General features: G+C 43.3%; 1 protein-coding gene across 8 annotated transcripts in view; it reads left to right on the forward strand.

Moving 5' to 3' along the window:
- The window catches only part of ELAVL4 (ELAV like RNA binding protein 4), a 204,238-nt gene that overhangs the window by 74,567 nt on the left and 102,461 nt on the right, over positions 1–27,210 (forward strand). For 7 of the 8 annotated variants that reach the window (XM_075320551.1, XM_075320545.1, XM_075320546.1 and 4 more), the window contains exon 2: positions 21,820–22,060. In XM_075320551.1, coding sequence (XP_075176666.1) covers positions 21,820–22,060 — 241 coding nt within the window. The remainder of the gene's footprint in view (positions 1–21,819; positions 22,061–27,210) is intronic. The other variant, XM_075320552.1, reaches the window with a different exon arrangement.

Raw genomic sequence — 27,210 nt, forward strand, 5'->3', positions numbered from 1 at the left:
GGGAGGGGGTCAGAAGGTGGCTGGCCTAGATGCGGGAGGGTCTGGATGAGCCCTAGTTATCACAATGGCGGGAATAGACCTGCCAGGGAAGTGAGGAGATGTGACGGAGCCGCCGTCACTTCAGATGCTTCTGGGAAGCTTTTTCTGCATGATGCATGACAGCAAACGAGAGCGCATTTACTATTTCTGGGAAACGAGAGCAGTCTGTTACTGTGGGAACTTTACTTCACAGAATACGGCCTAAAGCCTGAAGTCAAAATCATTCCTCTGATACAATATGACACCACGGCTTAAAAAACTGTATCTGAATATTGTTATATATATCTTTCTGTAACACCTATACGGCAGAGAACAGGGGAATGTGGGTTTTGTAGGCTTACTTTTTATTTCTGCTGTTTATATAGAACTAGGAGCCTTCATACCATTGAGCCGGGCCTACACGAGTAGGCCTAGAAGACAAAAACGCCCCCTAGCACTGTAATATATATATATATATATAAAATTATATGGGTAAATAAAATTAATGAGAATCGAATGTGTGTTGACTTTTTAAAATGACTCGAAACCGGTGAATGTGATGAGTTTTCGATTTGGTGTACATGAGTCACCTAAAATGGCCAGAGAAGGATCACGAGTCCTCTGGTAGACTTCCCCATACTGTCTTGTAATGGTCACATCACATTGCCAGTCACGAAAGAGGATCACAACCTGTAATAAATAAATCAGGAAATATGATGAATCTGGATAGTGAGAGGATGCCACAGCTTAGCCATAGAGATAACGCGTAAAAGCCATAAATCACTGAACAAACTTTCTAGAGAGTGACAGCCATAGCAATAAAAGAGGTTAGTGTATGACGAAAAGCGAAAAGTGTCACACATCTTCTTAGGGTAACTGAAAGCTTTCAGATATTTTAGTTTTGCGGAAAATTGAATTTCCTTGGAAAATTTGGTGAATTCACATTTTAAGACCTAGGACATACGGCGAGTAAAATCAGACGAGTGGAATGCGATCAAAAATTGCATTCCACTGTGACCAATGTTACTCTATGGGGCTGTTCCATTCTGCAATTTTTTTTCTCACCCCTAATCGGACCGAGAAAACAATCGCAGAATGCTGCGGGTGTCACTCCCACCAATACAAGTCTATGAGTGTGAGTGAAATATCGGACTGCACTCAGATGACATCCAAGTACAGTGCGATATACGCACGGGCTGACAATGGAGGAGATACGGAGATTAATTCCTCCCTCTTCTCCACAACTGTAATGCAATCGCGAGATCGGACCACAGTAGAATGACACTCGGCTTACGAAGTAGAGTAGGAGCCGATATCACATTCGATGCTATACGCTCGTGTGGCCCTAGCCTAAAAGACTCACTCATCTCTAATTGCTAGCATGCTTCTCAATATCTTGGTTGTTAAAATCTGGAATGTTTAAGTCTTGCCCCAAGACGATCCCTGAAACACCCCAAAGCAATGGGAACAGCAATTTTATATAAACTTCAACCCTTTTCAAGTTGAGACATGACCAAATTTGCCTTGATTTGTTTTTGGAAAATTCAAGACTGTTGGCAACCATGAGCTTGGCTTTCCTTCACCGGCTAGAACAATGTAGTCTACACACCATGGTTAAGGGTGTGGTTTTTGGTGCTCCTCTTGGCACCTAGGGCGTCTAACCCACCAACTCACCTATCTATAGCACAGAATTATGCTTCCTTGTGCTTGTATTGTTTCCTTGGCTCACAATTGTTTCCTTGGCTCACAATTTAACAGAGAAATCGGTTCACAGGACAAAGACTTTCTAGTAAAACAAGAGAAAGACTCTTGCAATTCAATCAACTGTTAAGAACTAGAGTTGGCCGAATAGTAAAATATTCGGGTTTGGGTTATGTGATCCGAAAACAGAGTATTATTCCAGTATTCGTCACGAATAGTTAACCTAATGCAAGTCAATGGTGAATCATTTTGGGAAATCTTCAAGAAAAATGCTCGAGTTCCCCGTTGACTTGCATTAGATTTGTTATTTGTGATGAATACTGGAATAGTAGTCGGTATTCCGTTAGCATAATCCGAATCCAAATATGTCACTATTCGTACATTTTTAAGAAGACTTCACACCCATTAGTTAAAAGTCGTCAGAACCTGCTGATCTCGGCCCAACTGGACTTCTATTTAATGTGTATGGGGCTTCCTGACTCTCGCCCAAAAAATTATGTTGGAAAGGGAAAGATGTAGGTTATAGAATTTCCATGGCCAATCCCTTTGTTTGGCGGGAGATAAGCAGCTGTCCGAGGAGTCTGGCAGTGGCTCTTTCATAGAAAACACAGAAACGCTCTGCCAAACCAAATGTCCCTGTACATAGGGAGTCGGCAGGGTTGTCAACTTTACTTTTTTCTGGGCAACTTTTCAAAAATATCACGGACAGGCAATATTTTTTGTGGACACATTGGAAAATGCTAACAAATCATACTAAGTGATCCATGTCTACAGCCTATAATTCTAAATGAAGACAGCTGCATTCACTGTAAACTGTAAAATGATGAGACTAAAGGCTGCTTTACACGCGATAGCGATGTCACTGGTGAAAGCACTCACCGACGTCGGTTGTGCGTCACGGGCAAATCGCTGCCCGTGGCGCAAAATATCGTTTTTCCCCGTCACATCTACTTACCTGCCTAGCGACGTCGCTGTGGCCGGCGAACCGTCTCCTTTCTAAGGGGGCGGTTCGTTCGGCGTCACAGCGGCGTCACTAAGCGGCCGCCCAATAGAAGCGGAGAAGCGGAGATGAGCAGCCGTAACATCCCGCCCCCACCTCCTTCCTTCCTCATTGCCGGCGGCCGCAGGTACGATGTAGTTCCTCATTCCTGCGGTGTCACACATAGCGATGTGTGCTGCCGCATGAACGACGAACAACCTGCGTCCAGCAGCAGCAACAGATATTTGGGATTAGAACGACGTGTCAACGATCAACAATTAGGTGAGTATTTTTGATCGTTAGCGGTCGTTCGTGCTTTTCACGCAACAACGTCGCTAACGAGGCCGGATGTGCGTCAAGAATTCTGTGACCCGATTCTGTAGCGATGTCGTTGTGTGTAAAGTCCCCTTTACAGTCATAATAATTTGTATAAGTATCTACAGCTTCAAAAAATTCATGGACGCTTTGAAAAAAAAAAAAGAAAAATTACGGACAGGGCAAAAGAATGCCCTGGAATTTCTGGACTTTTGGCAAACCTGGGAGTCGGGAGTAAAGGCCACTTTACACAGAGATAAATCTGCGGCAGATCTGTGGTTGCAGTGAAATTGTGGACAATCAGTGGCAGGTTTGTGGCTGTGTACAAATGGAACAATATGTCCATGATTTCACTGCAACCACAGATCTGCCAAAGATTTATCTCTGTGTAAAGTGGCCTTAAGAGCTGTCAGTTGAGTGTTCATTTGGCCAACATCTTTCTAATGTGTCTATCAAGAGGCCTTCTTCTGTCTGTCCACCACAGTAGAGAATAGAGACATAAGTTGAAGCTCCTAGGCCTTTGTTAAAAATCTGCATTGGGTTTTTCATCTACCATGTGATATTTATACGACTGCATTCTTGTTATATGGTTATATGATAGAGAAGCACTTAAGATCCCTTGGGCATCGGGGGTGAGGTGTAATTGCTGCCTCTGCACTCTCGTAGCTCCATCTTCATGACTTTGATGGTCTTCACATTCCTTTTACGCACTATTAAATCATAACATCTAATGCTCCAAACTGTTCCTATAGAGAACGTAAACATCCATGGTCTACAACAACGTTGTTGATCCCTGTATTGTTTGGTTGTGTCATAGAGATAGTCAATGGGGATTATTGTTTCCAATGCCATAGATTTCTAGTGGCTTTGGAAACTCTATGTGTAAAGTTCTTATAGCTGAAGTGCTCTCATGCAATATAATACCACTGCATTTCCTATGTAATACTATTTATTATCATATAAGCCTCTCAATACCGGGTATTTTAGATGGCAAACAGTCTCATGGACTTCCCGGCTTAAATAAATGGAAAATGTGTACATTTTATAATGTATGTATTAGCTCAATAGACTGACATGTAACTAGTGGTAATCCTCAATAGATGCAATATTAGAGATCATGGACTGAGGGTGGGACGTATTGACCGTTGGGAAGAGTCCGAAAAGTCTACAATAATTAGACGCTTCCACTTTTAAGTTTGTTAGATTATAATTTTGGATATCTATGGTTGTGTATATAGATGAGTCTATATACAGTTAGGTCCAGAAATATTTGGACAGTGACACAATTTTCGCGAGTTGGGCTCTGCATGCCACCACATTGGATTTGAAATGAAACCTCTACAATAGAATTCAAGTGCAGATTGTAACATTTAATTTGAAGGTTTAAACAAAAATATCTGATAGAAATTGTAGGAATTGTCACATTTCTTTACAAACACTCCACATTTTAGGAGGTCAAAAGTAATTGGACAAATAAACCAAACCCAAATAAAATATTTTTATTTTCAATATTTTGTTGCGAATCCTTTGGAGGCAATCACTGCCTTAAGTCTGGAACCCATGGACATCACCAAACGCTGGGTTTCCTCCTTCTTAATGCTTTGCCAGGCCTTTACAGCCGCAGCCTTCAGGTCTTGCTTGTTTGTGGGTCTTTCCGTCTTAAGTCTGGATTTGAGCAAGTGAAATGCATGCTCAATTGGGTTAAGATCTGGTGATTGACTTGGCCATTGCAGAATGTTCCACTTTTTTGCACTCATGAACTCCTGGGTAGCTTTGGCTGTATGCTTGGGGTCATTGTCCATCTGTACTATGAAGCGCCGTCCGATCAACTTTGCGGCATTTGGCTGAATCTGGGCTGAAAGTATTTCCCAGTACACTTCAGAATTCATCCGGCTACTCTTGTCTGCTGTTATGTCATCAATAAACACAAGTGACCCAGTGCCATTGAAAGCCATGCATGCCCATGCCATCACGTTGCCTCCACCATGTTTTACAGAGGATGTGGTGTGCCTTGGATCATGTACCGTTCCCTTTCTTCTCCAAACTTTTTTCTTCCCATCATTCTGGTACAGGTTGATCTTTGTCTCATCTGTCCATAGAATACTTTTCCAGAACTGAGCTGGCTTCATGAGGTGTTTTTCAGCAAATTTAACTCTGGCCTGTCTATTTTTGGAATTGATGAATGGTTTGCATCTAGATGTGAACCCTTTGTATTTACTTTCATGGAGTCTTCTCTTTACTGGTGACTTAGAGACAGATACACCTACTTCACTGAGAGTGTTCTGGACTTCAGTTGATGTTGTGAACGGGTTCTTCTTCACCAAAGAAAGTATGCGGCGATCATCCACCACTGTTGTCATCCGTGGACGCCCAGGCCTTTTTGAGTTCCCAAGCTCACCAGTCAATTCCTTTTTTCTCAGAATGTACCCGACTGTTGATTTTGCTACTCCAAGCATGTCTGCTATCTCTCTGATGGATTTTTTCTTTTTTTTCAGCCTCAGGATGTTCTGCTTCACCTCAATTGAGAGTTCCTTAGACCGCATGTTGTCTAGTCACAGCAACAGCTTCCAAATGCAAAACCACACACCTGTAATCAACCCCAGACCTTTTAACTACTTCATTGATTACAGGTTAACGAGGGAGACGCCTTCAGAGTTAATTGCAGCCCTTAGAGTCCCTTGTCCAATTACTTTTGGTCCCTTGAAAAAGAGGAGGCTATGCATTACAGAGCTATGATTCCTAAACCCTTTCTCCGATTTGGATGTGAAAACTCTCATATTGCAGCTGGGAGTGTGCACTTTCAGCCCATATTATATATATAATTGTATTTCTGAACATGTTTTTGTAAACAGCTAAAATAACAAAACTTGTGTCACTGTCCAAATATTTCTGGACCTAAACTGTATATATATATATATATATATATATATATATATATATATATATATATATATATATTAGTGTATATAATCTTATTTTTCAATTATAGCTTCAAATTGATGTTGTTGGCTGTTGAGTATATGGAATACAATTGTAATGACTATGCATTAAAAGGAATAATTGAAATATCACATGGTCATAAGTATTCATCCCCTCTGCTCAGTATTGAGTACAAACCCCCTCCCTTTTGGGCTAGTGCAGCCATGAGTCTTCTAGGGATCCTGGATTTGGGGATCCTCGGCCATTCTTCCTTGGAGATCCTCTCCAGTTCCGTCAGGTTGAATGGTGAACGTTGGTGGACACCATTTTCAGATCTCTCCAGAGATGCTCAATTGGGTTTAGGTCAGGGCTCTGGCTGGGCCAGTCAAGAATGGTCACAGAGTTGTTCTGAAGCCGGTCCTTTGTTATTTTAGCTGTGTGCTTAGGGTCATTGTTTTGTTGGAAGGTGAACCTTCGGCTCAGTCTGAGGTCCAGAGCATCTGGAAGAGGTTTTCTTCCAGGATATCTCTGTACTTGGCCACATTCATCTTTCCTTCAATTGTAACCAGTCGTCCTGTCCCTGCCCCATAGCATGATGCTGCCACCACCATGTCTCACTGTGGGGATTGTATTGGGCAGGTGATGAGCAGTGCCTGGTTTTCTCCACACATACCGCTTAGAATTATCACCAAAAAGTTCTATTTTTGTCTCATAAGACCAGAGAATCTTATTTCTCATAGTCTGGGAGTCCTTCATGTGTTTTTTTGCAAATTCTATGCAGGCTTTCATATGTCTTGCAATTAGAAGAGGCTTCCATTGGGCCACTCTGCCATAAAGGCCCGACTGGTGGAGGCTGCAGTGATAGGAGATTTTGTGGAGTTTTCTCCCATCTCCCTCCTGCATCTCTGGAGCTCAGCCACAGTGATCTTCGGGTTCTTCTTTACCTCTCTCACCAAGGCTCTTCTCCCACGATTGCTCAGTTTGGCTGCACGACCAGGTCTAGGAAAAGTTCTGGTGGTCCTAAACTTCTTCCATTCAAGGATTATGGAGGCCACTGTGCTCTTAGGAACCTTGAGTACTGCATAAATTCTTTTGTAACCTTGGCCAGATCTGTGCCTTGCCACAATTCTGTCTCTGAGCTCCTTGGGCAGTTCCTTTGACCTCATGATCCTCATTTGGTGTGACATGCAATGTGAGCTGTGAGGTCTTATATAGACAGGTGTGCGCCTTTCCAAATCACGTCCTATCAGTTTAATTACACACAGCTGGACTCCAATGAAGGAGCAGAACCATCTCAAGGAGGATCACAAAGGAAATGGACACCATGTGACTTACATATGAGTGTCTGAGCAAAGGGGCTGAATACTTATGACCATGTGATATTTCAGTTTTTCTTGTTTAATAAATTTGCAACAATTTCTACATTTCTGGGTTTTTTTCTGTCAACACGGGGGATGGGGCGCAGAGTGTACATTAATGATAAAAAGTGAACTTTCTTGAATGTACCAAATGTCTGCAATGAAACAGAGTGAAAAATTTAAAGGGGTCGGAATACTTTCCATACCCACTGTGTGTGTGTGTGTGTGAGTGTGTATATATATATATATATATATATTTATTTGTATACATGAATGTGATATCAAAGCCCAAGGAGAGCTTTAGGATCAGTCATTTTAATGCCCCCCCCCCAATACTACATCATTTAGAAAGATTTGAGAACAGTTTTATCAAACACTTGTGGCCCCATAACTTTTTGCATTTGTCTAGTTTTACGTATTCTTCGTCTGATTTTCATTTATGCCTTGCAATATTTGTTTGTGCCTTTTTAAAGTCTATTTTTTACCTCTTGTTTGTTTTTTGTTTTTGTTTAAAAAGTCACAATATTTGGTGGCACTTTAAACAGAACATGTGACTTTCTGGCACTAAAATGTTCCAAAATTCTTCTTCTTCTTCTTCTTCTTCTTCTTCTTCTTATTATTATTATTATTATTATTATTATTATTTTGCACAAAATGCATTAACTGCTTATGCCATTTTGAAGAATTTGGCCCATGCAAAGTGGCAATGCAGACCACAAAGCAAAATCAGAAAAGGAACTTAAATTCCTACCGCCACCACGAATGAGGAATAGATCCAATGGTTTTAGCAGAGTCTGACTCTTCGGAGAATGTTAAAGGGAATCTGTCAACAGGTTTTTGCTATGTAAGTGGAGGTCAGCATGATGTAGGGGTTGAAAAGCGAAAAGCAACTATCCCTCTCTTATCTGTGTTGGCTATTGTTTACTTAAACTAATGGCTTTATTACCCTGTGATTAACATTGCAGGACTAGACATGCAGGTGTAGAGCACCCTGGCACACCCCCTGCTGTGATTGATACCTCACTGTCAATGCATAATCTCTATTGAGAGCCTGGTGTGGGCAGGACAGCTCCCTGGGCTCAGCTACATGCTTAAAACCCAATTCTTTGAATATGTGAGAAGGGCTGCACCCAGTAATCTAAGTGATTCATTGTTGGATTCAGAATCTCTTTGTCTTCATCAGATGAGGTAGCAAAAACCTGCTGACAGATTCCCTTTAAAGCTGTCCACCACTATATTATAAATGCTTACTGACCATCGTTATCGTTAGATTTAAACTATACTATGCTCATTTTAAGATGGTTAATCCATAAATTTCACTGTAACGTAAGATTAAGATTTCACATTGGGCTTGTTAATTTTAGTTGTCATTTGATACTTGAAGCACATCTATCGAAATGTATTGAATGTATCTGAGAAGGAAAGCAGACATCTGACAGCAACAATAGTCACGCTGCATCCCATTATTTAATCTACGAGGCTCCATATGATCATTTCCTTGCAATTTTTCTACTTGCAACTTTGTGCACAAAAATGGATATAAGGCTTATTAAAGTTAATGTGGTCGGTCAAGCTGCTGCACTGGTTACTTCATGTTCAGAGAGATCTACCAGCGAACCCCAGATCTTTTAACCACTTCAAAAAAGTTATAAGAAGTGACCCGACCATTCATCAGATGGCTTCCACTGGCTCATTATTTTATATATACAAGTTAATTAAAAAATAATGCTGGTGGCAAATTCACTGCAAAAAAAAACAAAACGCAAAGAACAAAACAGATGCTACAGGAAAAATACTGCCATTCACTGCAAAATATAAAAACACTGCTAAGACAACAAAAAAGGTGCTGCAGGAAAAATACTGTCAACATTCACTGCAAAAAAAACCCAAAACACTGCAAAGACAACAAAAAGATGCTGCAGGAAAAATACTGCTAACATTCACTACAAAAAAAGAAAACAACACTGCAAAGACAACAAAAAAGATGCTGCAGGAAAAATGCTTCCAACACTCACTGCAAAAAAACAAAAAACACTGCAAATACAACAAAAAAGATGCTGCAGGAAAAATACTGCCAACATTCACTGCAAAAAATCAAAATGCAAAGAAAAAGAAATTGCTGCAGAATACTGCCAACATTCACTGCAAAAAAAACCCCAGAACACTGCAAAGACAACAAAAAAGATGCTGCAGGAAAAATGCTGCCAATATACACTGCAAAAAAAAATTAAAACGCAAAGAAAAAAAAAGATGGTGCAGGACAAATACTGCCAACATTCACTGCAAAAAAACCCAAAACACTGCAAAGACAACAAAAAAGATGCTGCAGGAAAAATACTGCCAACATTCACTGCAAAAAAAACCCAAAACACTGCAAAGACAACAAAAAAGATGCTGCAGGAAAAATACTGCCAACATTTTCCTTTGCGTCAGTCAGAAAGGCTTCATGTGCATATACCCTGACCCCATACCGTTAGTTTCTTTACTTAAGGGTTGTCTTGAGATTTTCTTCCTGTTTGCCAGATGAAGTTTTGGCAGTTCGGACTTGTGGTATTGTTATGCCGCTGGCACAAGTTTTGCGCACCCTACTCTTACAAGGAGGCAGCTTTGTCTCTGCGGTAATGGAGAAATACAGGACACTGAGGCTGAGTCCAGCAATCTGGACAGCTTCAGAAAAGTGCTTACAAACTCTAAAGAAAAGAACTTGCAAGCCCAGTGCTCCTTGCCTTGAAGACCGGCCACCACTGATAGACTGCAGAGGTGGCTGGTAACCTAGACAATGAGCAGTAAACTAGGGATTGAAAAATTCCTCTATTCTTGAGAGCACAGTGAATTTTTAATAAATTGCAAAGTTGCCTTTTGCAGAAGTACTTTTCAATATTCCCATTTATGATGTTGTTAACAGTAAATGGCCACTCTCATAATAATGTGCAGAAAATCGAACAATAAAATCTATAATCAGGTGATAAAACAAATTAGAAAAATAAACATTTATCATAACCTGGTTAGAAAAATAATATATAGGTGATATTCAGCTGCATTGTAATGTTTGAGGACCCAGGTTTCTTCACATACATCAATGTGACATTTGAGATAGGTTGGGTTCTTGATCACCTTAAAGCACATATCTCAAACTGTGTCTGTTGCGGATGGGGCCGGGCCACTTCAGAGGCTGCTCGGATCCGGGTTCTTTACTGCGGCTCGAGTGGTAGCCGGACCCGGGCTCGTACAGCCGTCTGTCCTCACAACCGTAGGAAGGGAGTATTTACAGGGGATTGATTTGTCGATGACGCCACCCGTGGGTTGTTGTGAGAGTTGGTAACACCACTGCTGCCTGGTGAGGTGGCGCCCTGGGCTGATGGAGCGGGTCAGCAGGATGGAATCCCCTCCATGGGTAGGGGAGGTGTAGTCCCGGGGCCCAGGTGTACGGGAGCAATGGCTGCTGGAGGTGACGTGCCGGGTCGGACCGGGGGTAAATGGTGTACTCACAGTTCAAAGAATCGCAGACAAAGTCCAGTGGTAAACCAAATCGCCAGTGACCAGTCGCCTCCCGCCGATATTTTTGGGTCCCACACCCGGGTGTAGTAAACAGAGGTCCCTTCCTCCTGCACTCAGTGTTTGTGTCTTCACAGGGACAACTCCACTTGAAACGGGGAAGTCCACTCCTGGTGCTGTGTTTATTGAGAGCTGTGGCCCGCGAAATCTGACCCTTGGGATTTCTGTGGGTTCTGACAGACACTCTATCCCCCGCATTGGGCTTCCGTTTCGCTCTCTGGGCTTCTGTAGAACAAGGCCTCAATCTTTGTCCCTGGCTGGTTAATTAACAAGGGGCTTGCAACCTTCCTTGTCCTAGGGTCCAGTGTTATGATCCGGAACCATGGAGGATCACAATGTATCATTGGCAAAAAAGTTGACAAGAGCATTGGCAACTAATCTGGCCGCCGTCCCCTTACTAACCATCAACACTAGAAGTAGCTGAGGGGTGAACTATCATCATATACACCGCGAACCCAGCCGGAGAACTAGCTATCCTAAAGGAAGGAAGGATGAACAGCTCTCTGCCTCAGAAATAGACCGCAAAAGGTATAGCAAGCCCCCCACATTCAAAGACTATGGTGATATAGGAAAACACAATACACAGATGTCAGATAGGATTAGGAAAGGTGAAGCCCCACTAACTAAATAGGAAAGGATAGGAAAGGGGGTGATGGTGGCCAGAGAAAAACCCTACAAAAACCCAAATACCTGATAGTACAAAAAGGTCCTCAGATCGCACGATCTGAACTCCGTCCTATACGAGGCGCTCTTGTCAAACTAATGAACAGAAAACAGGAACAATTACAAATTCAAAAAGCAACAAACACATGGACTTATAGGAGCAAAACTCCAAACATAGCTGCAGGGAGCTTCCCAGCTAAGCAACAGAGAGGGAAGATTCCTGCATGCAAATAAACTGAAAACAACCACAATAATTGACAACCCAAATAAAAACAAAAGAAGAAAAACAACATAAGAAAGAACCAAGCACTTATCTGGGGTAGATGTGGTCTGGAGCAAGATGAAAAGGCAGGTAAACTACAGAACAAATGATAGCCGGACAGGACAGCCAGGAGACCAAGGCTTAAATAGGCAGAGAGTTAGCAATGGAAACGCCCATTGCTCCAACACACCTGGTCTCTGTCCAAACCATTCCTGGTCACAAGAGGGAGCCCCACATCAGCAACAGCATAACTGACATTCACAACAGTCCAGGTACCCCGACTGTGCACGGCCTCCGGACCGGATTCCCGTTGTTAGCACCGGCGGGCTACAATCCTGCCCCGGTCCACTCCAAGTCTCCCGCGACTGGTTCTCCGTCGCCTGTGGGCCTGCTTGCCGTCTGCCACCTAGTCCGGTAGTCCAGGGGCCCCAACCCCTGACTCCACTGCTCTTCCACACTCCTCCACTTCAATCGTCAGTACTGTTCTGTCGTGTTCCCTCCCCTGACACCTCAGGACCACTAGGGGGGCGCCACTGGTGTGTCCTTATTATCATGAGGGGGTGACTAGGCTTTACTGGCTGTGTGGTGTACCTGGGTGTGGGTTTTGTGTTGGTATGCCAAGGAGGATGGAGTTTTGTACTAGAGAGATTTGTACAACCTCTGTGACTACTTGGTTTTGCCAGGGCGTCACATATCCATGGGCTGAATTTATTTGGCCCGCGAATGCCAGGCACCCATTATTCTGTATGGAGGGCTATGTGGGGCCCATTATTCTGTATGGAGGGCTATGTGGGGCCCATTATTCTGTATGGAGGGCTATGTGGGGCACATTATTCTGTATGGAGGGCTATGTGGGGTCCATTATTCTGTATGGAGGGCTATGTGGGGCCCATTATTCTGTATGGAGGGCTATGTGGGGCCCATTATTCTGTATGGAGGGCTATGTGGGGTCCATTATTCTGTATGGAGGGATATGTGGTGCCCATTATTCTGTATGGAGTGCTATGTGGGGCCCATTATTCTGTATGGAGTGCTATGTGGGGCCCATTATTCTGTATGGAGGGCTATGTGGAGCCCATTATTCTGTATGGAGGGCTATGTGTGGCACATTATTCTGTATGGAGGACTATGTGGAGACCATTATTCTGTATGGAGGGCTATGTGGAGCCCATTATTCTGTATGGAGGACTATGTGGAGCCCATTATTCTGTATGGAGGGTTATGTGGAGCCACGTTTTCTGTATGGAGGAATATATGGGGCCCATTATTCTGTATGGAGGGCTATGTAGAGCCAATTATTCTGAATGGAGGGCTATGCGGGACCCATTATTCTGTATGGAGGACTATGTGGGGCCCATTATTCCGAATGAAGGGCTATGCGGGACCCATTATTCTGTATGGAGGACTATGTGGGGCCCATTATTCTGTATGGCGGGGTATGTGAGGCCCATTATTCTGTATGGAGGGCTATGTGGGGCCCATTATTCTGTATGGAGGGCTATGTGGGGACATTATTCTGTATGGCGGGCTATGTGGGGCCCATTATTCTGTATGGAGGGCTATGTGGGGCCCATTATTCTGTATGGAGGGGTATGTGAGGCCCATTATTCTGTATGGAGGGCTATGTGGGGCCCATTATTCTGTATGGAGGGCTATGTGGGGACATTATTCTGTATGGCGGGCTATGTGGGGCCCATTATTCTGTATGGAGGGCTATGTGGGGCACATTATTCTGTATGGAGGGCTCTGTGGGACACATTATTCTGTATGGAGGGCTATGTGGAGCCCATTATTCTGTATGGAGGGCTATGTGGGGCCCATTATTCTGTATGGAGGACTATGTGAGGCACATTATTCTGTATGGGGGGCTATGTGGGGCCCATTATTCTGTATGGAGGGCTATGTGGGGCTCATTATTCTGTATGGAGGGCTATGTGGGGCCCATTATTCTGTATGGAGGACTATGTGAGGCACATTATTCTGTATGGAGGGCTATGTGGGGCCCATTATTCTGTATGGAGGGCTATGTGGGGCCCATTATTCTGTATGGAGGACTATGTGGGGCCCATTATTCTGTATGGAGGACTATGTGGGGCACATTATTCTGTATGGAGGACTATGTGGGGCCCATTATTCTGTATGGAGGACTATGTGGGGCACATTATTCTGTATGGAGGACTATGTGGGGCCCATTATTCTGTATGGAGGGCTATGTGGGGCCATTATTCTGTATGGAGTGCTATGTGGGGCCCATTATTCTGTATGGAGGGCTATGTGGGGCACATTATTCTGTATAGAGGACTATGTGGGGCCCATTATTCTGTATGGAGGGCTATGTGGGGCCCATTATTCTGTATGGAGGACTATGTGAGGCACATTATTCTGTATGGAGGGGTATGTGGGGCACATTATTCTGTATGGAGGGCTATGTGGGGCACATTATTCTCTATGGAGGGCTATGTGGGGACATTATTCTGTATGGAGGGCTATGTGGGGCCCATTATTCTGTATGGAGGACTATGTGGAGCACATTATTCTGTATGGAGGACTATGTGGAGCCCATTATTCTGTATGGAGGGCTATGTGGGGCCCATTATTCTGTATGGAGGACTATGTGAGGCACATTATTCTGTATGGAGGGCTATGTGGGGCACATTATTCTGTATGGAGGGCTATGTGGGACACATTATTCTGTATGGAGGGCTATGTGGGGCCCATTATTCTGTATGGAGGACTATGTGGAGCACATTATTCTGTATGGAGGACTATGTGGGGCCCATTATTCTGTATGGAGGACTATGTGGAGCACATTATTCTGTATGGAGGACTATGTGGGGCCCATTATTCTGTATGGAGGACTTTATGGGGCCCATTATTCTGTATGGAGGGCTATGTGGAGCACATTATTCTGTATGGAGGGCTATGTGGGGCACATTATTCTGTATGGAGGGCTATGTGGGGCCCATTATTCTGTATGGAGGGCTATATGGAGCACATTATTCTGTATGGAGGACTATGTGGGGCCCATTATTCTGTATGGAGGGCTATGTGGGGCCATTATTCTGTATGGAGGGCTATGTGGGGCCATTATTCTGTATGGAGGACTATGTGGGGCCATTATTCTGTATGGAGGGCTATGTGGGGCCCATTATTCTGTATGGAGGGCTATGTGGGGCCCATTATTCTGTATGGAGGACTATGTGGGGCCCATTATTCTGTATGGAGGACTATGTGAGGCACATTATTCTGTATGGAGGGCTATGTGGGGCCCATTATCCTGTATGGAGGACTATGTGGGGCACATTATTCTGTATGGAGGGCTATGTGGGGCCCATTATTCTGTATGGAGGGTTATGTGGAGCCATTATTCTGTATGGAGGACTATGTGGGGCCATTATTCTGTATGGAGGGCTATGTGGAGCCGATTATTCTGTATGGAGGGCTATGTGGGGCCATTATTCTGTATGGAGGGCTATGTGGGGCCATTATTCTGTATGGAGGGTTATGTGGAGCCATTATTTTGGATGGAGGGCTATGTGGGGCCATTATTTTGTATGGAGGACTATGTGGGGCCCATTATTCTGTATGGAGGGCTATGTGGGGCCCATTATTCTGTATGGAGGGCTATGTGGGGCCATTATTTTGTATGGAGGACTATGTGGGGCCCATTATTCTGTATGGAGGGCTATGTGGGGCCATTATTTTGTATGGAGGGTTATGTGGGGTACATTATTCTGTATGGAGGGCTATGTGGGGCCCATTATTCTGTATGGAGGGCTATGTGGGGCCATTATTCTGTATGGAGGGCTATGTGGAGCCGATTATTCTGTATGGAGGGCTATGCGGGACCCATTATTCAAAATGGAAGGCTATGTGAGGTTTGTGACTGTGTTGGCCCAAGACTTTTCTTAAATTTTTAACTTTGGCCACCTGTGTTTTTGAGTTTGACATCCCTGCCTTAAAGGGAATCTGTCAATATATTGTATATATGTGCATGTAGGTCTTTGAATTGTAAACCCATCGAAACCTTCTATTTGTTACTGCTTTAATTTATACAAATGAAGTGTTAAGTGCTTTGGGTGTGACAAAGCACTTAACTAGTCTCCACCTCTCCAGGCTGTTCCCCCACCCAGCACGATAGATGTATAGCTTACTGTCTGATTGACATCATGCACTAGGCAAGAAAATCATACAGTGAGCTATGCTGGGATATAACCCGGAGAAACAGAGGCTGGGCAAGTGCACTACCACACCCACTGCACCTAATGCCTAATTTGCATATGAATTAAAAAGTGTTTTTTTCTTGCGAATGCAGCAACAGATAGAAGACATAAAAGGATAGATCAATTTACATTTAAAAGACCTGCATAAACACATATGGGGGAGGGGGAGTGAATTTACTAATAGATTCCATATAAAAAAAATGTCACTCAAATTCTGCTCAGAAAAAGTATTACCAGACAGGTGATTTCATGTTCTCTGTCCTTCCCCATTTAATCAACCTCATGCTGCTTCTTACATAATATCACCTTATTATTGTCTATGTGGCTGGATTTTAGCTGGAAGAATGTCTTTGTGGTTATACCCAGGAACGTCTGCATATTCAGTAGAGGCCATTTATTTTTATCACAGACTGTCAAGGACAGCACAAAAAAATGCATATTGGTTTTTGTAGAATTAATGCTGTATTTGCATTTCAGGTCTGTGGCTATATCTAGCAGACAGTGCATTGTGCTGATGAGCTGTATACTCCGACTCGGGGCTCTGCAGCTACAATCATTTACATCAGAATAACCTATTAGTAGCCAACTAGATTGCATGTAAAAAAGCATAAAATAATAACACTAATATTCCTGATTATTTACAGGTCATCGGTTTGGGTAGTTTGCACTGTATGTATATATATATATATATATATATATATATATATATATATATATATATATATATATATATATATATATATATATATGCTTAAACCTTGTGGTTTTCACTCTTGCCATTGAGCTCAGATTGACACTTCATGTTCTACAGATACCATGAATCCCCAAAAATAAGTCAGGGTCTTATATTATTTTTTGCTAGGGCTTATTTTCAGAGGACAGTTTATATTTTCCCATGGACAACAATGTACATTTAATCTTGAACAAAAAAAAAAATCAATATTTATTCAAATATAATCGTCATCACATTCTGGAAAGTCAACATTTTGTGTTCCTCCTATTACTGGGTCAGATGCACATTCTCTCATCTGATCTGCTATTCTCGCGGTGCAGACCTGTCCTGTAGTGGTGGGTACAGACCATATTTACAAAGGTTTAAATTACCTGATTACATTTATTCTCTATGTACTGCTAAGTTTACCCCCCAAAAGAAAGCAGATACCCCCCTAAAAGAATAGTACTTACCAGACTCCAAACAATTAAAGTTGGCAGGTGAATGGGCTCTCACATACAGATTTGTGTCACTGTCAGGTCCCTTTCAGTTCTACAGCGGTGGCTCCCCCTGGTGACTGGAAGCGGTATCACTCACATGGACTGTAACTGGTACTCGGTTTGTGAGAGCTACAGAGATCAATGTGACTAAAACGGTGAGGGACCTGACAGCGACGCAGATCTCTGTGTGAGAGCCCATCCACCATCAGCACTTGCCAACTTTAATTGTTTGGGGTCTGGTGACTGTAATTTTTTTTTGGGGAGGGGTTGAGGTGTCTGTTTTCTTTTGGGGGTGTCTGCTTTCTTTTAGGAATGTCAGGTTTATTTTGGGGGTGTCTGCTTTCTTTTATGAAAAGTCCTGCTATATTCTCTTACTTTTTTAGCTACTTGGATACTTCCTTATGGAACCATAACTAGGGCTTCATTTTGCAGCAGGACTTATATTTTAAGCATACTTAAAAAAAGGACCCCAAAATGCTACTAGGGCTTATTTTCAGAGTAGGACTTCTTTTTGAGGAAACATGGTATCAATTCTCAATAGTGTCATCATCAAAGAATTGCAACCTACACACATGGACAAAATAATTGGTACCGTTCAGGTAAAGTAACAAAAACCACAACGATCACTAAAATAATTTGAAACTTACTAAAGTAATTTTTAACTTAAATTTGCTAAATATCAATTAATGAAAATCAGAGATTGCTATTGAATTGTCATTCAACAGAAAAAAATACCATCGAAAATGGGCTGGACACAAATGATGGTATCCCTGGAAAGAGACTGAAAATAATATGACCAAAGGGACATATTAAAGTAAGATGTGTCATGTAATTAGCATCGCATGTGTCAAATGTAGCAAGTCGACTTAAAGTGTGAAAAGTAGTCATTGTCCTGTTTGGTATCACGGTGTGTACTATCATTTTTGTTCAGGCTAGTTTCATTTTTTGTGTCTGTTGAAACAAAATTCAAAAGCAATGTCTTATTTTCATTGGTTGATATTCATTAAATTTAAATTAAAAATGTATTTTATTATTTTAGTAACAGTTGTTTTTTTTATTGTAACAGTCAGTAGGGTACCAACAATTTTGTCCGTGTGTATATAAATTATGTGGGAAACACGATTTATAATATAGGTTATGTAATAGATTTATAACAGGCTAATACCATATAACCTATGATGGTCACAGCTCACCTCCTCTGTTGGTCTGCACAGATAACAGAACATGCCCACAACACTCTCCCATAAAAGTCAATGGACATCTCCAGACTATTGTTTTCTATGGACCATATGGCTGCTATAAAGACTATATCTAAATTCTGTAACAATAGCCTAGGTAAAAAGTTTGCCCCATAACCATGTACAGAAAAGTAGTCATTGTCCTGTTTGGTATCACGGTGTGTACTATCATTGTTGTCCTGGCCAGTATCATTTTTTGTGTCTGTTGAAAAAAATTCAAAAACAATGTCTTATTTTGATGGGTTGATGTTTTTTATTGTAACAGTCAGTAGCGTACCAACAATGTGGTCCATTTGTATATAAATTAAGCAGGAAACACTATTTATAATAGGTCATGTAACAGGCTAATACCGTATAATCTGTGATGGTCACAGCTCACCTACTCCGTTTGGTCTCCAGAGATAACAGAGCATGCCCACAACACTCTCCCATAAAATAAAAAAAGACAGGTGCACTCAGAAATGCTTCAGCGTGCAAACCATGAATGTAAGAATATATGTTGCCTTGCGAAAGTATTCAGCCCCTTGAATTTTTCAACCTTTTCCCATATGAATCAACAACAAGTGGACACAATTGTGAAGGTGAACGAAATTTATTGTTTATTTTAAACTTTTATAAAAAATAAAAAACTGAAAATTGGGGCGTGCAATATTATTCATCCCCTGTAAGTGAATACTTTGTAGCGCCCCTTTTGCTGCGATTACAGCACAAGTCGCTTAGGGTATGTGTCTATCAGTTTTGCACATGGAGAGGTGAAATTCTCGCCCATTCTTCCTTTGTAAACAGCTGGAGCTGAGTGAGGTTGGATGGAGGCGTTTGTGAACAGCAGTTTTCAGCTCTTTCCACAGATTCTCGATTGGGTTCAGGTCAGGACTTTGACTTGGCCATTCTAACACCTGGATACGTTTATTTGTGAACCATTCCATTGTAGATTTTGCTTTACGTTTGGGATCATTGTCTTGTTGGAAGACAAATCTCTGTCCCAGTCTCAGGTCTTTTGCAGACTCCAACAGGTTTTCTTCAAGAATGGTCCTGTATTTGGCTCCATCCATCTTCTCATCAATTTTAACCATCTTCCCTGTCCCTGCTGAAGAAAAGCAGGCCCAAACCATGATGCTGCCACCACCATGGTTGACAGTGGGGATGGTGTCTTCAGTTGATGAGCTTTGTTGCTTTTACGCCAAACATATCGCTTGGCATTGTGCCCAAATAGTTTGATTTTGGTTTCATCTGAACAGAGCACCTTCTTCCACATGTTCAGTGTCTCCAGGCGGCTTGTGGCAATCTTTAAACAAGACTTTTTATGGATATCTTTGAGAAATGGCTTTCTTCTTGCCACTCTTCCATAAAGGCCAGATTTGTGCAGTGTAGACTGATTGTTGTGCTATGGACAGACTCTCCCACCTCAGCTGTAGATCTCTGCAGATCATCCAGAGGGATCATGGGCCTCTTGGCTGCATCTCTGATCAGTCTTCTCCTTGTGTGAGATGATAGTTTGGATGGACGGCCGGGTCTTGGTAGATTTGCAGTGGTATGATCCTTCCATTTCAATATGATCGCTTGCACAGGGCTTCTTGGGATGTTTAAAGTTGTGGAAATCTTTTTGTAATCAAATCTGGCTTTAAACTTCTCCACAACAGTATCACGGACCTGCCTGTTGTGTTCCTTGGTCTTCATGATGCTCTCTTCGCTTTAAACAGAACCCTGAGACTATCACAGAGCAGGGGCATTATACAGAGACTTGATTACACACAGGGGCTTATATTTATCATCATCAGTCATTTAGGACAACATTGCATCATTCAGAGATCCTCAATCAACTTCTGGAGTGAGTTTGCTGCACTGAAAGTAAAGGGGTTGAATAATATTGCACGCCCCAATTTTCTGTTATTTATTTTTTTAAAAAGTTTAAAATAAGCAATAAATATCATTCAACTTCACAATTGTGTCACTTGTTGTTGATTCTTCACAATAACATTGAAATTTTTATCTTTATGTTTGAAGCCTGAAATGTGGGAAAAGGTTGAAAAATTCAACTTTTGCAAGGCACTGTAGATATGCATTACTGCTTAAGGAATTATAGCAAAAAACGACATATTTAACAAACAAAAAATGGCCATTTTTATATCTGCCCAGTAGCCACGTCAATGCATATCTCATATACTGGGAACTTAAACTGAAGTGAAGCCTGTCTCTGGGCTACAAACCTCCTGTGTATGGGCATTTTGGAACCTGCTAGTAGAGAATAAAATCACCTGTGGCGAATGGGGGAGGGGTGCACCTACATGCCCATACACATTGAGGTTTGTAACCCAGATAGCGGCATAAGAGTAGGTACCCAGTATACGAGGTATGCCGTGACGTGGCTACTGGGCTTTATAGAAATGGCCATTTTTTTATGCTAAATATCTCACTTTTTGCTAGATTTCTTTAGCAGTAATGCATATCCATATTCTTGCATTCATTTTTTGCATGATATAGCATTTCAGAGTGCAACAAAAGGCCGCTTTGCACGCTGCGACATCGCTCAAGCGATCTCGTTGGGGTCACGGAATTTGTGACGCACATCCGGCCGCGTTAGCGATATCGTTGCGTGTGACACCTATGAGCGATTTTGAATCGTCGCAAAAACGTGCAAAATCGTTCATCGGTGACATGCCCCCCTATTCCCAATTATCGTTGCTGCTGCGTGCACGATGTTGTTCGTCGTTCCTGCGGCAGCACACATCGCTCCATGTGACACTGCAGGAACGGGGAACATCACCTTACCTGCGGCCGCCCGCAATGAGGAAGGAAGGAGGTGGGTGGGATGTTACGTCCCGCTCATCTCCGCCCCTCCGCTTCTATTGGGCGGCTGTTTAGTGACGTCGCTGTGATGCCGAACAAACCTCCCCCTTAGAAAAGAGGCGGTTTGCCGGTCACAGCGACGTCGCTAGGCAGGTAAGTAGTGTGACGGGTCTGAGCGATGTTGTGCGCCACGGGCAGCGATTTGCCGGTGTCGCACAACCGATGGGGGCGGGTACGCTCGCTAGCGATATCGCAGCGTGTAAAGCGGCCTTTACTCTTTTTTTGTTGTTATATATCATGTTCAGTTTTGCACCTGTCCAGACTGCATTGTGGGAGTGCCGTCAGTCTTTGTCTACTCTCCCATAGAAGTCAATGGACATCTCCAGACTATTGTTTTCTATGGACCCTGTAGCAGCTGTAAAGCAAATATCTAAATTCTGTAACAATAGCTTAGGTATAAAGTTTGTTGAGTAACTATGTGCAGAAAATAGAATAACAAAAAACATCTACAATCAGAAAATAAAATGTAATAATCTGTATATACTCTCTCGTAAGTCACAGCTGATCCGTTTCATATTTTTCGTTGCAGATAATTAGCACCATGGAACCTCAGGTGTCGAATGGCCCAACTTCCAATACGAGCAATGGACCATCCAGTAATAGTCGAAACTGTGCTTCTCCCATGCAGACAGGGGCAGCGACAGACGACAGCAAAACGAACCTCATAGTCAACTATTTGCCGCAAAACATGACGCAAGAAGAGTTCAGGAGTCTGTTTGGCAGTATTGGAGAGATAGAATCCTGCAAACTGGTGCGGGACAAAATCACAGGTACGTGACCCATCCACTTACTGATCTCTTACAGGTGTTACCTCACAGTAAGTACCAGACAACCCATCATTAGAAGCAGTATAGGGGGAGACCATTGCCACCGACTAATATATCGCAATAGTTTATTTAGGGCTTTGACCTAATGTCTTTATATTGGGCTTTTATTTCAAAGAATCTACAAATAAATACATAAAAACCCCATATTAGGATGCCAGATCCATCCATAGGGCACATTTTGCCTTTCCTCTCTTCCACAATATATTTCCGCGCTCTAGTTTTGGCCTTTCCATTTGGATTGAAGACGAGTTTAGACAAGCAGGTGAGAATAAAAGGATGAGGCATGTTGATCTTTTTCATGCCCAATCATTTTTTTACCCTTATTTTTGCCATAGGGGGAAAGTTGACCCCCCACTCCCCCAATACATATTGGTTAGTCTATGGGTCATCCTGAAGTCAGCAGGTTTGGTCTACATTCAGTTAATGTATATGACCACCTTAAGTGCTGTGGTTGGGTTGGCTGAAAGTGACTGGTCACATCTATTGCAGGGAGAGGGAGTATTGAGTGACAGGCAAAAAAAAATCCTCCCTAGTTGCATCATCCCCGAGACTTCACATGAGGAGTCTTACACCCTTCATACATATTGGGGGATGTGAATAGTAAATGCCAGTCTAATGCACTGGATGTGACCACTTTAGGTCTCGGACGGTGGAAGCGCTGGAGTCGTATGTGGGTCACACTACCCGCAATGCAAAATATTGTTTTACAAGAAAGCTTCACCCGTATAAGGTTAAGTTGCCTGTAGTAACTCAAATTTCGATCTTGTGCTGACCCCATCCTGAGATGAGATGCAGCTTATTCTCTAATAATTGAGTAAACTATTGTAAACTAGTCTAAAATGACTGTTCAAACTAAGCACAGGCGCTCGGTGCACCCTTGACGAAGCCAAACAGTTCTGCAACTTTGTACCTACTATCCTATTCTCAAAGGGAGACTGTCAGCACAAAATGACTGTTCACACCAAGCACAGGCGCTCGGTGCACCCTTAATGTGGCCAAACAGTTCTGAAACATCTCAAGTACTACCTATATTCTTAAAGAGAGGCTATCAGCGCCAAATGACTGTTCAAACCAAGCATAGTCGCTAGGAGCATCCTCGACATGGCCAAACAGTTCTGTATCTTCACACCTACTACCCTTCTACCCAATTCTCAAAGGGAGTCTGTCAGTACAAAATAACTGTTCAAACCAGGCACAGGTGCTAGGTGCACCATTGACGTGGCCAAACAGTTCTCCAACGTCTCACTTACTACCCTATTCTCAAAGGGAATCTGTCAGCACAAAATGACTGTTCAAACCAAGCACAGGCACTCGGTGCACCATTGATGAAGCCAAACAGTTCTGCAACATCTCAAGTACTACCCTATTCTCAAAGGGAGACTGTCAGCACAAAATGACTGTTCAAACAAAACACAGGCACTCAGTGCACTCTTGATGTGGCCAAACAGTTCTGCAAGTTTGCAGCTACTACCCTATACTCAAAGGGAGTCTGTCAGCACAAAATTACTGTTGAAACCAAGCACAGATGTTAGGTGCACCCTTAACATGGCCAAACAGTTTTGCAACATCTCACCTACTACCCTATTCTCAAGGAGAGTCTGTCAGCTCAAAATGACTGTTCAAACCAAGCACACGCGCTAGGTGCACCATTGACGTGGCCAAACAGTTCCGCAACTTCGCACCTACTTGTTTTCCCATCTAGTTCCACCATCTTCTGTCTCCTTCACAGCCCGAGATGTCAATTAAGGAAGAGGGGGGCAGAAATAAGTAGAAAACATGTAGGAGGGAAGATGTGCGGAACTGCTCGGCCACACCAAGGGTGCACCGAGTGCATGTGCTTGCTTTGAACAGACTGCCTCAAACTTGACAAGCAACATACAATTGTCCGGATTACCATGGACTGCAGTGCATGTTTTTCTATTTCCAATGAAGGCCCATGCCCTGCCCTTGCCTAATATAAGAAGTAATGGGTGTTAAGTTCTGCACTGGGTCCCAATGGGGGATTCACCTGTTCCCCTGTGGGTCAGTCCGAGCTTGCGTGCCGTCAACATAGTTGCAGGTAGCAAGCTACTAGTAAGGGTACGGTTCCACTTGCGTATGACTCGCGCAAGTCTCGCATCGGTATCACCCGGCACAGCCGCACACTCTCCGGACACGAGCAGACACGAGCGTCTTAGCTGCATGGAAATACATGCAGCCGACCCGCTCCTGTCGGGAGAGTGCGTGCCGTGCCGGGTGATACCGATGCGAGACTTGCGCGAGTCATACACAAGTGGAACCATACCCAAAGAGGAAAAGAAGGAATTCCCAAAACTCAGGAGCTCTGCAGAGTTCTCTTCCTTAATATCCTAGTAAGATATAGATTAGTGCAGGTACATACACTTTTACATCAAAAATTTCAGAACTGGGCTGAGAACCAACACAGAAGATACCACATAGGGCAGCGAGTTTACCTTCCATGCTTCTTTCTTTGCTATTGGATCCATAAGCGGAATAGCGATCTTTTAGGGTACGTACACGTGAAGTTTTTTTCCCACGGATTTCGGCGTGCCACAAACTGCGTTCCATTTTTATTCATGGAAGATAAGTCTTGGGCATCATTCAGCCACGGTTGTGAAAACCACTTTGCCACCTTCAGCAGATTCCACTTGGGATTTGCGATGGATCGCCACACACAGATTATCTCCAGTAAATATGGCTAATTCTCAGGGTTCTGTAGGGCAATTTGCTTTTTTCTTTTTTTTTTTTTTTTTAGAAACCGCCTGAACTGATGCGACTGATGTATCAAGATCCCTCCTATTACCTTTTCCAATTAATGGCCATATCCTCCACTAGACTATCACGGGTGGGCTGAGACAGCAAGGGAGACCTGAACTGTCCTGCAGACTAGGATCCCTGAACTGACCCTTATCCCAGAGGTACATGTAAGGGTACGGAGGTCTGGGCCCCCAGCGTGTCCCTGTCTCCTCACCAGACTCTCACCTAACTCCCTCGTACCTCTCACCCGGGGAGGGGACAGGACACACCAAAATAACCCCCCCTCCCGAAAGACACAGACAAGCGGTAGAACAGAAACTTGCTCACTCTGCAAACAACCACAAAGGGAAGACAATAAAGGCACAGGGGGGAAATAAAATATACGGGAGGAAGTAAGGCACACCAAGGGACTCTTCCACAACACAAGCAACAAATCGCAGGTCACCAAAAGAGGATCGCCAAGGGCACCGGATTTTCGCAGATGCTTTCTTCGGCAATCTCCTTACAAACACCCCAGCTTTAACTTGATAGAGACCAGCTGTGGAAGGTAATCAGCGACCTGACTCACAGAAGAGTTGTACACTGCTCCAAAAAGGATTAACTCTAAAGGGGGCTGTACACGCTGCGATATCGCTAATGATTTATCGTCGGGGTAACGGTGTTTGTGACACACATCTGGCGTCGTTAGCGACATCACAGCGTGTAACACGTACGAGCGACCTACAACGATCGCAAAAGTGGTAAAAATCGTTGGTGTTGGAGAAGTCGTCCAAACACCAAATATCGTTGTCAGGTGAGTAGCGATGTTGTTCGTCGTTCCTGCGGCAGCACACATAGATATGTGTGACACCGCAGAAGCGACAAACATCTCCTTACCTGCCTCCACCGGCAATGCGGAAGGAAGGAGGTGGGCGGGATGTTACGTCCCGCTCATCTCCGCCCCTCCACTTCTATTGGACGGCTGCCGTCTGACGTCGCTGTGACGCCGCACGACCCACCCACTTAGAAAGGAGGCGTTTCGACCGGTCAAAGCGACGTCGATAGGCAGGTAAGTAGTGTGACGGGTGCGAGCGATGTTGTGCGCCATGGGCAGGGATTTTCCCGTGACGTACAACCGATGGGGGCGGGTACGCACGCTAGCGATATCGCAGCGTGTAAAGCGGCCTTTACACAGCTGGGAACAGTGGGAACAACTCAGCCGATGCCCGGCAGAGCTGAGCAGTTTTAATAGAAACCCGGTTGCCTGTCAGACTCGGTAATGTGAACATGTGAACACGGTCCAACACAGTTGCTGTAATCCACTCATGACATAGACAAAGAAGCATTGGATGCAAAGTAGACAAATAGTGTAAAGAAAGAAGAAAAAAGCCATTAGTCATGGATCAAAAATAATTCCCATTAAAACCAATGAGTTCCATTAAGACGTTTGGTTGTCTCTCCGGTGGATAATGGCAGGCGTGAGACTAGTCACGAGAACATGATTGTCGTGCAGGTTCTGCTTTGTAAGATGATTTCATTACGAGTGGTTTAATGATAGTGTTAATTTGCGGATATCTTGGCATTTCCCATTTTGTCACTTAAGACGTACATTGAATCCCCCCGCTGTGAGCTCAGCCCCCTCACCACCAGCCAAGACTATATAAAGACTCGAGAAGTAACGGACAGGGATAAGTGAAAACAAATACATAAATACGACAAGTCTGCAGTCAACGGCGATGATTCATATCTGGGATTGTCTTGTAAAGATGCTGAGATGGAACAAGCTGGAAATACAATGTGGCCATAAAGTGAGCTTATTATAACTTTCATTTCCACAACGTAATTAATTCTGGCTTTTTAAATTAACAATAAAGCGGTCCCTGCAGGATCCTTGCCGCTGTAGAGAGGCCGGGATGGAAGGAGATAAACTTTCTTACCTGTTCAGCAGAAACCAGATGATTAAATGAGGCCAAAGTGAAATGAGCGGGCGCCGAGTCCTGGCTCTTTATATACCCGCTTAATGGGATTGTAAAGCGACCCATACGTCGGGATTTCAGAATGTACTTAGTGGACCCATTGTGTACAGTGATAACCCACACATCGCGAGTTAGAAAAGCTCAATTTGCCAATTAACCCTTTGGATCTGCTATCGAACATTAAGGGGTTATCTTGGAATAGAAAAATGGATAAACTTTTTTTTTGCGCCCAGACACAGCGCCACATGTGTTCATTGATGGTACTGCAGCTTATCTTTATTGAAGAGAATATCATAAATAAACAAACTGAAATACCATACACATCCCATAAGTAGTACTTGGCACTACGGAGTAGTGTGATACTAGTCACTAGGTGGTGTA

Source organism: Anomaloglossus baeobatrachus, chromosome 8 (genome assembly GCF_048569485.1).
Source record: "Anomaloglossus baeobatrachus isolate aAnoBae1 chromosome 8, aAnoBae1.hap1, whole genome shotgun sequence".
In the NCBI taxonomy this organism is placed as follows: domain Eukaryota; kingdom Metazoa; phylum Chordata; class Amphibia; order Anura; family Aromobatidae; genus Anomaloglossus; species Anomaloglossus baeobatrachus.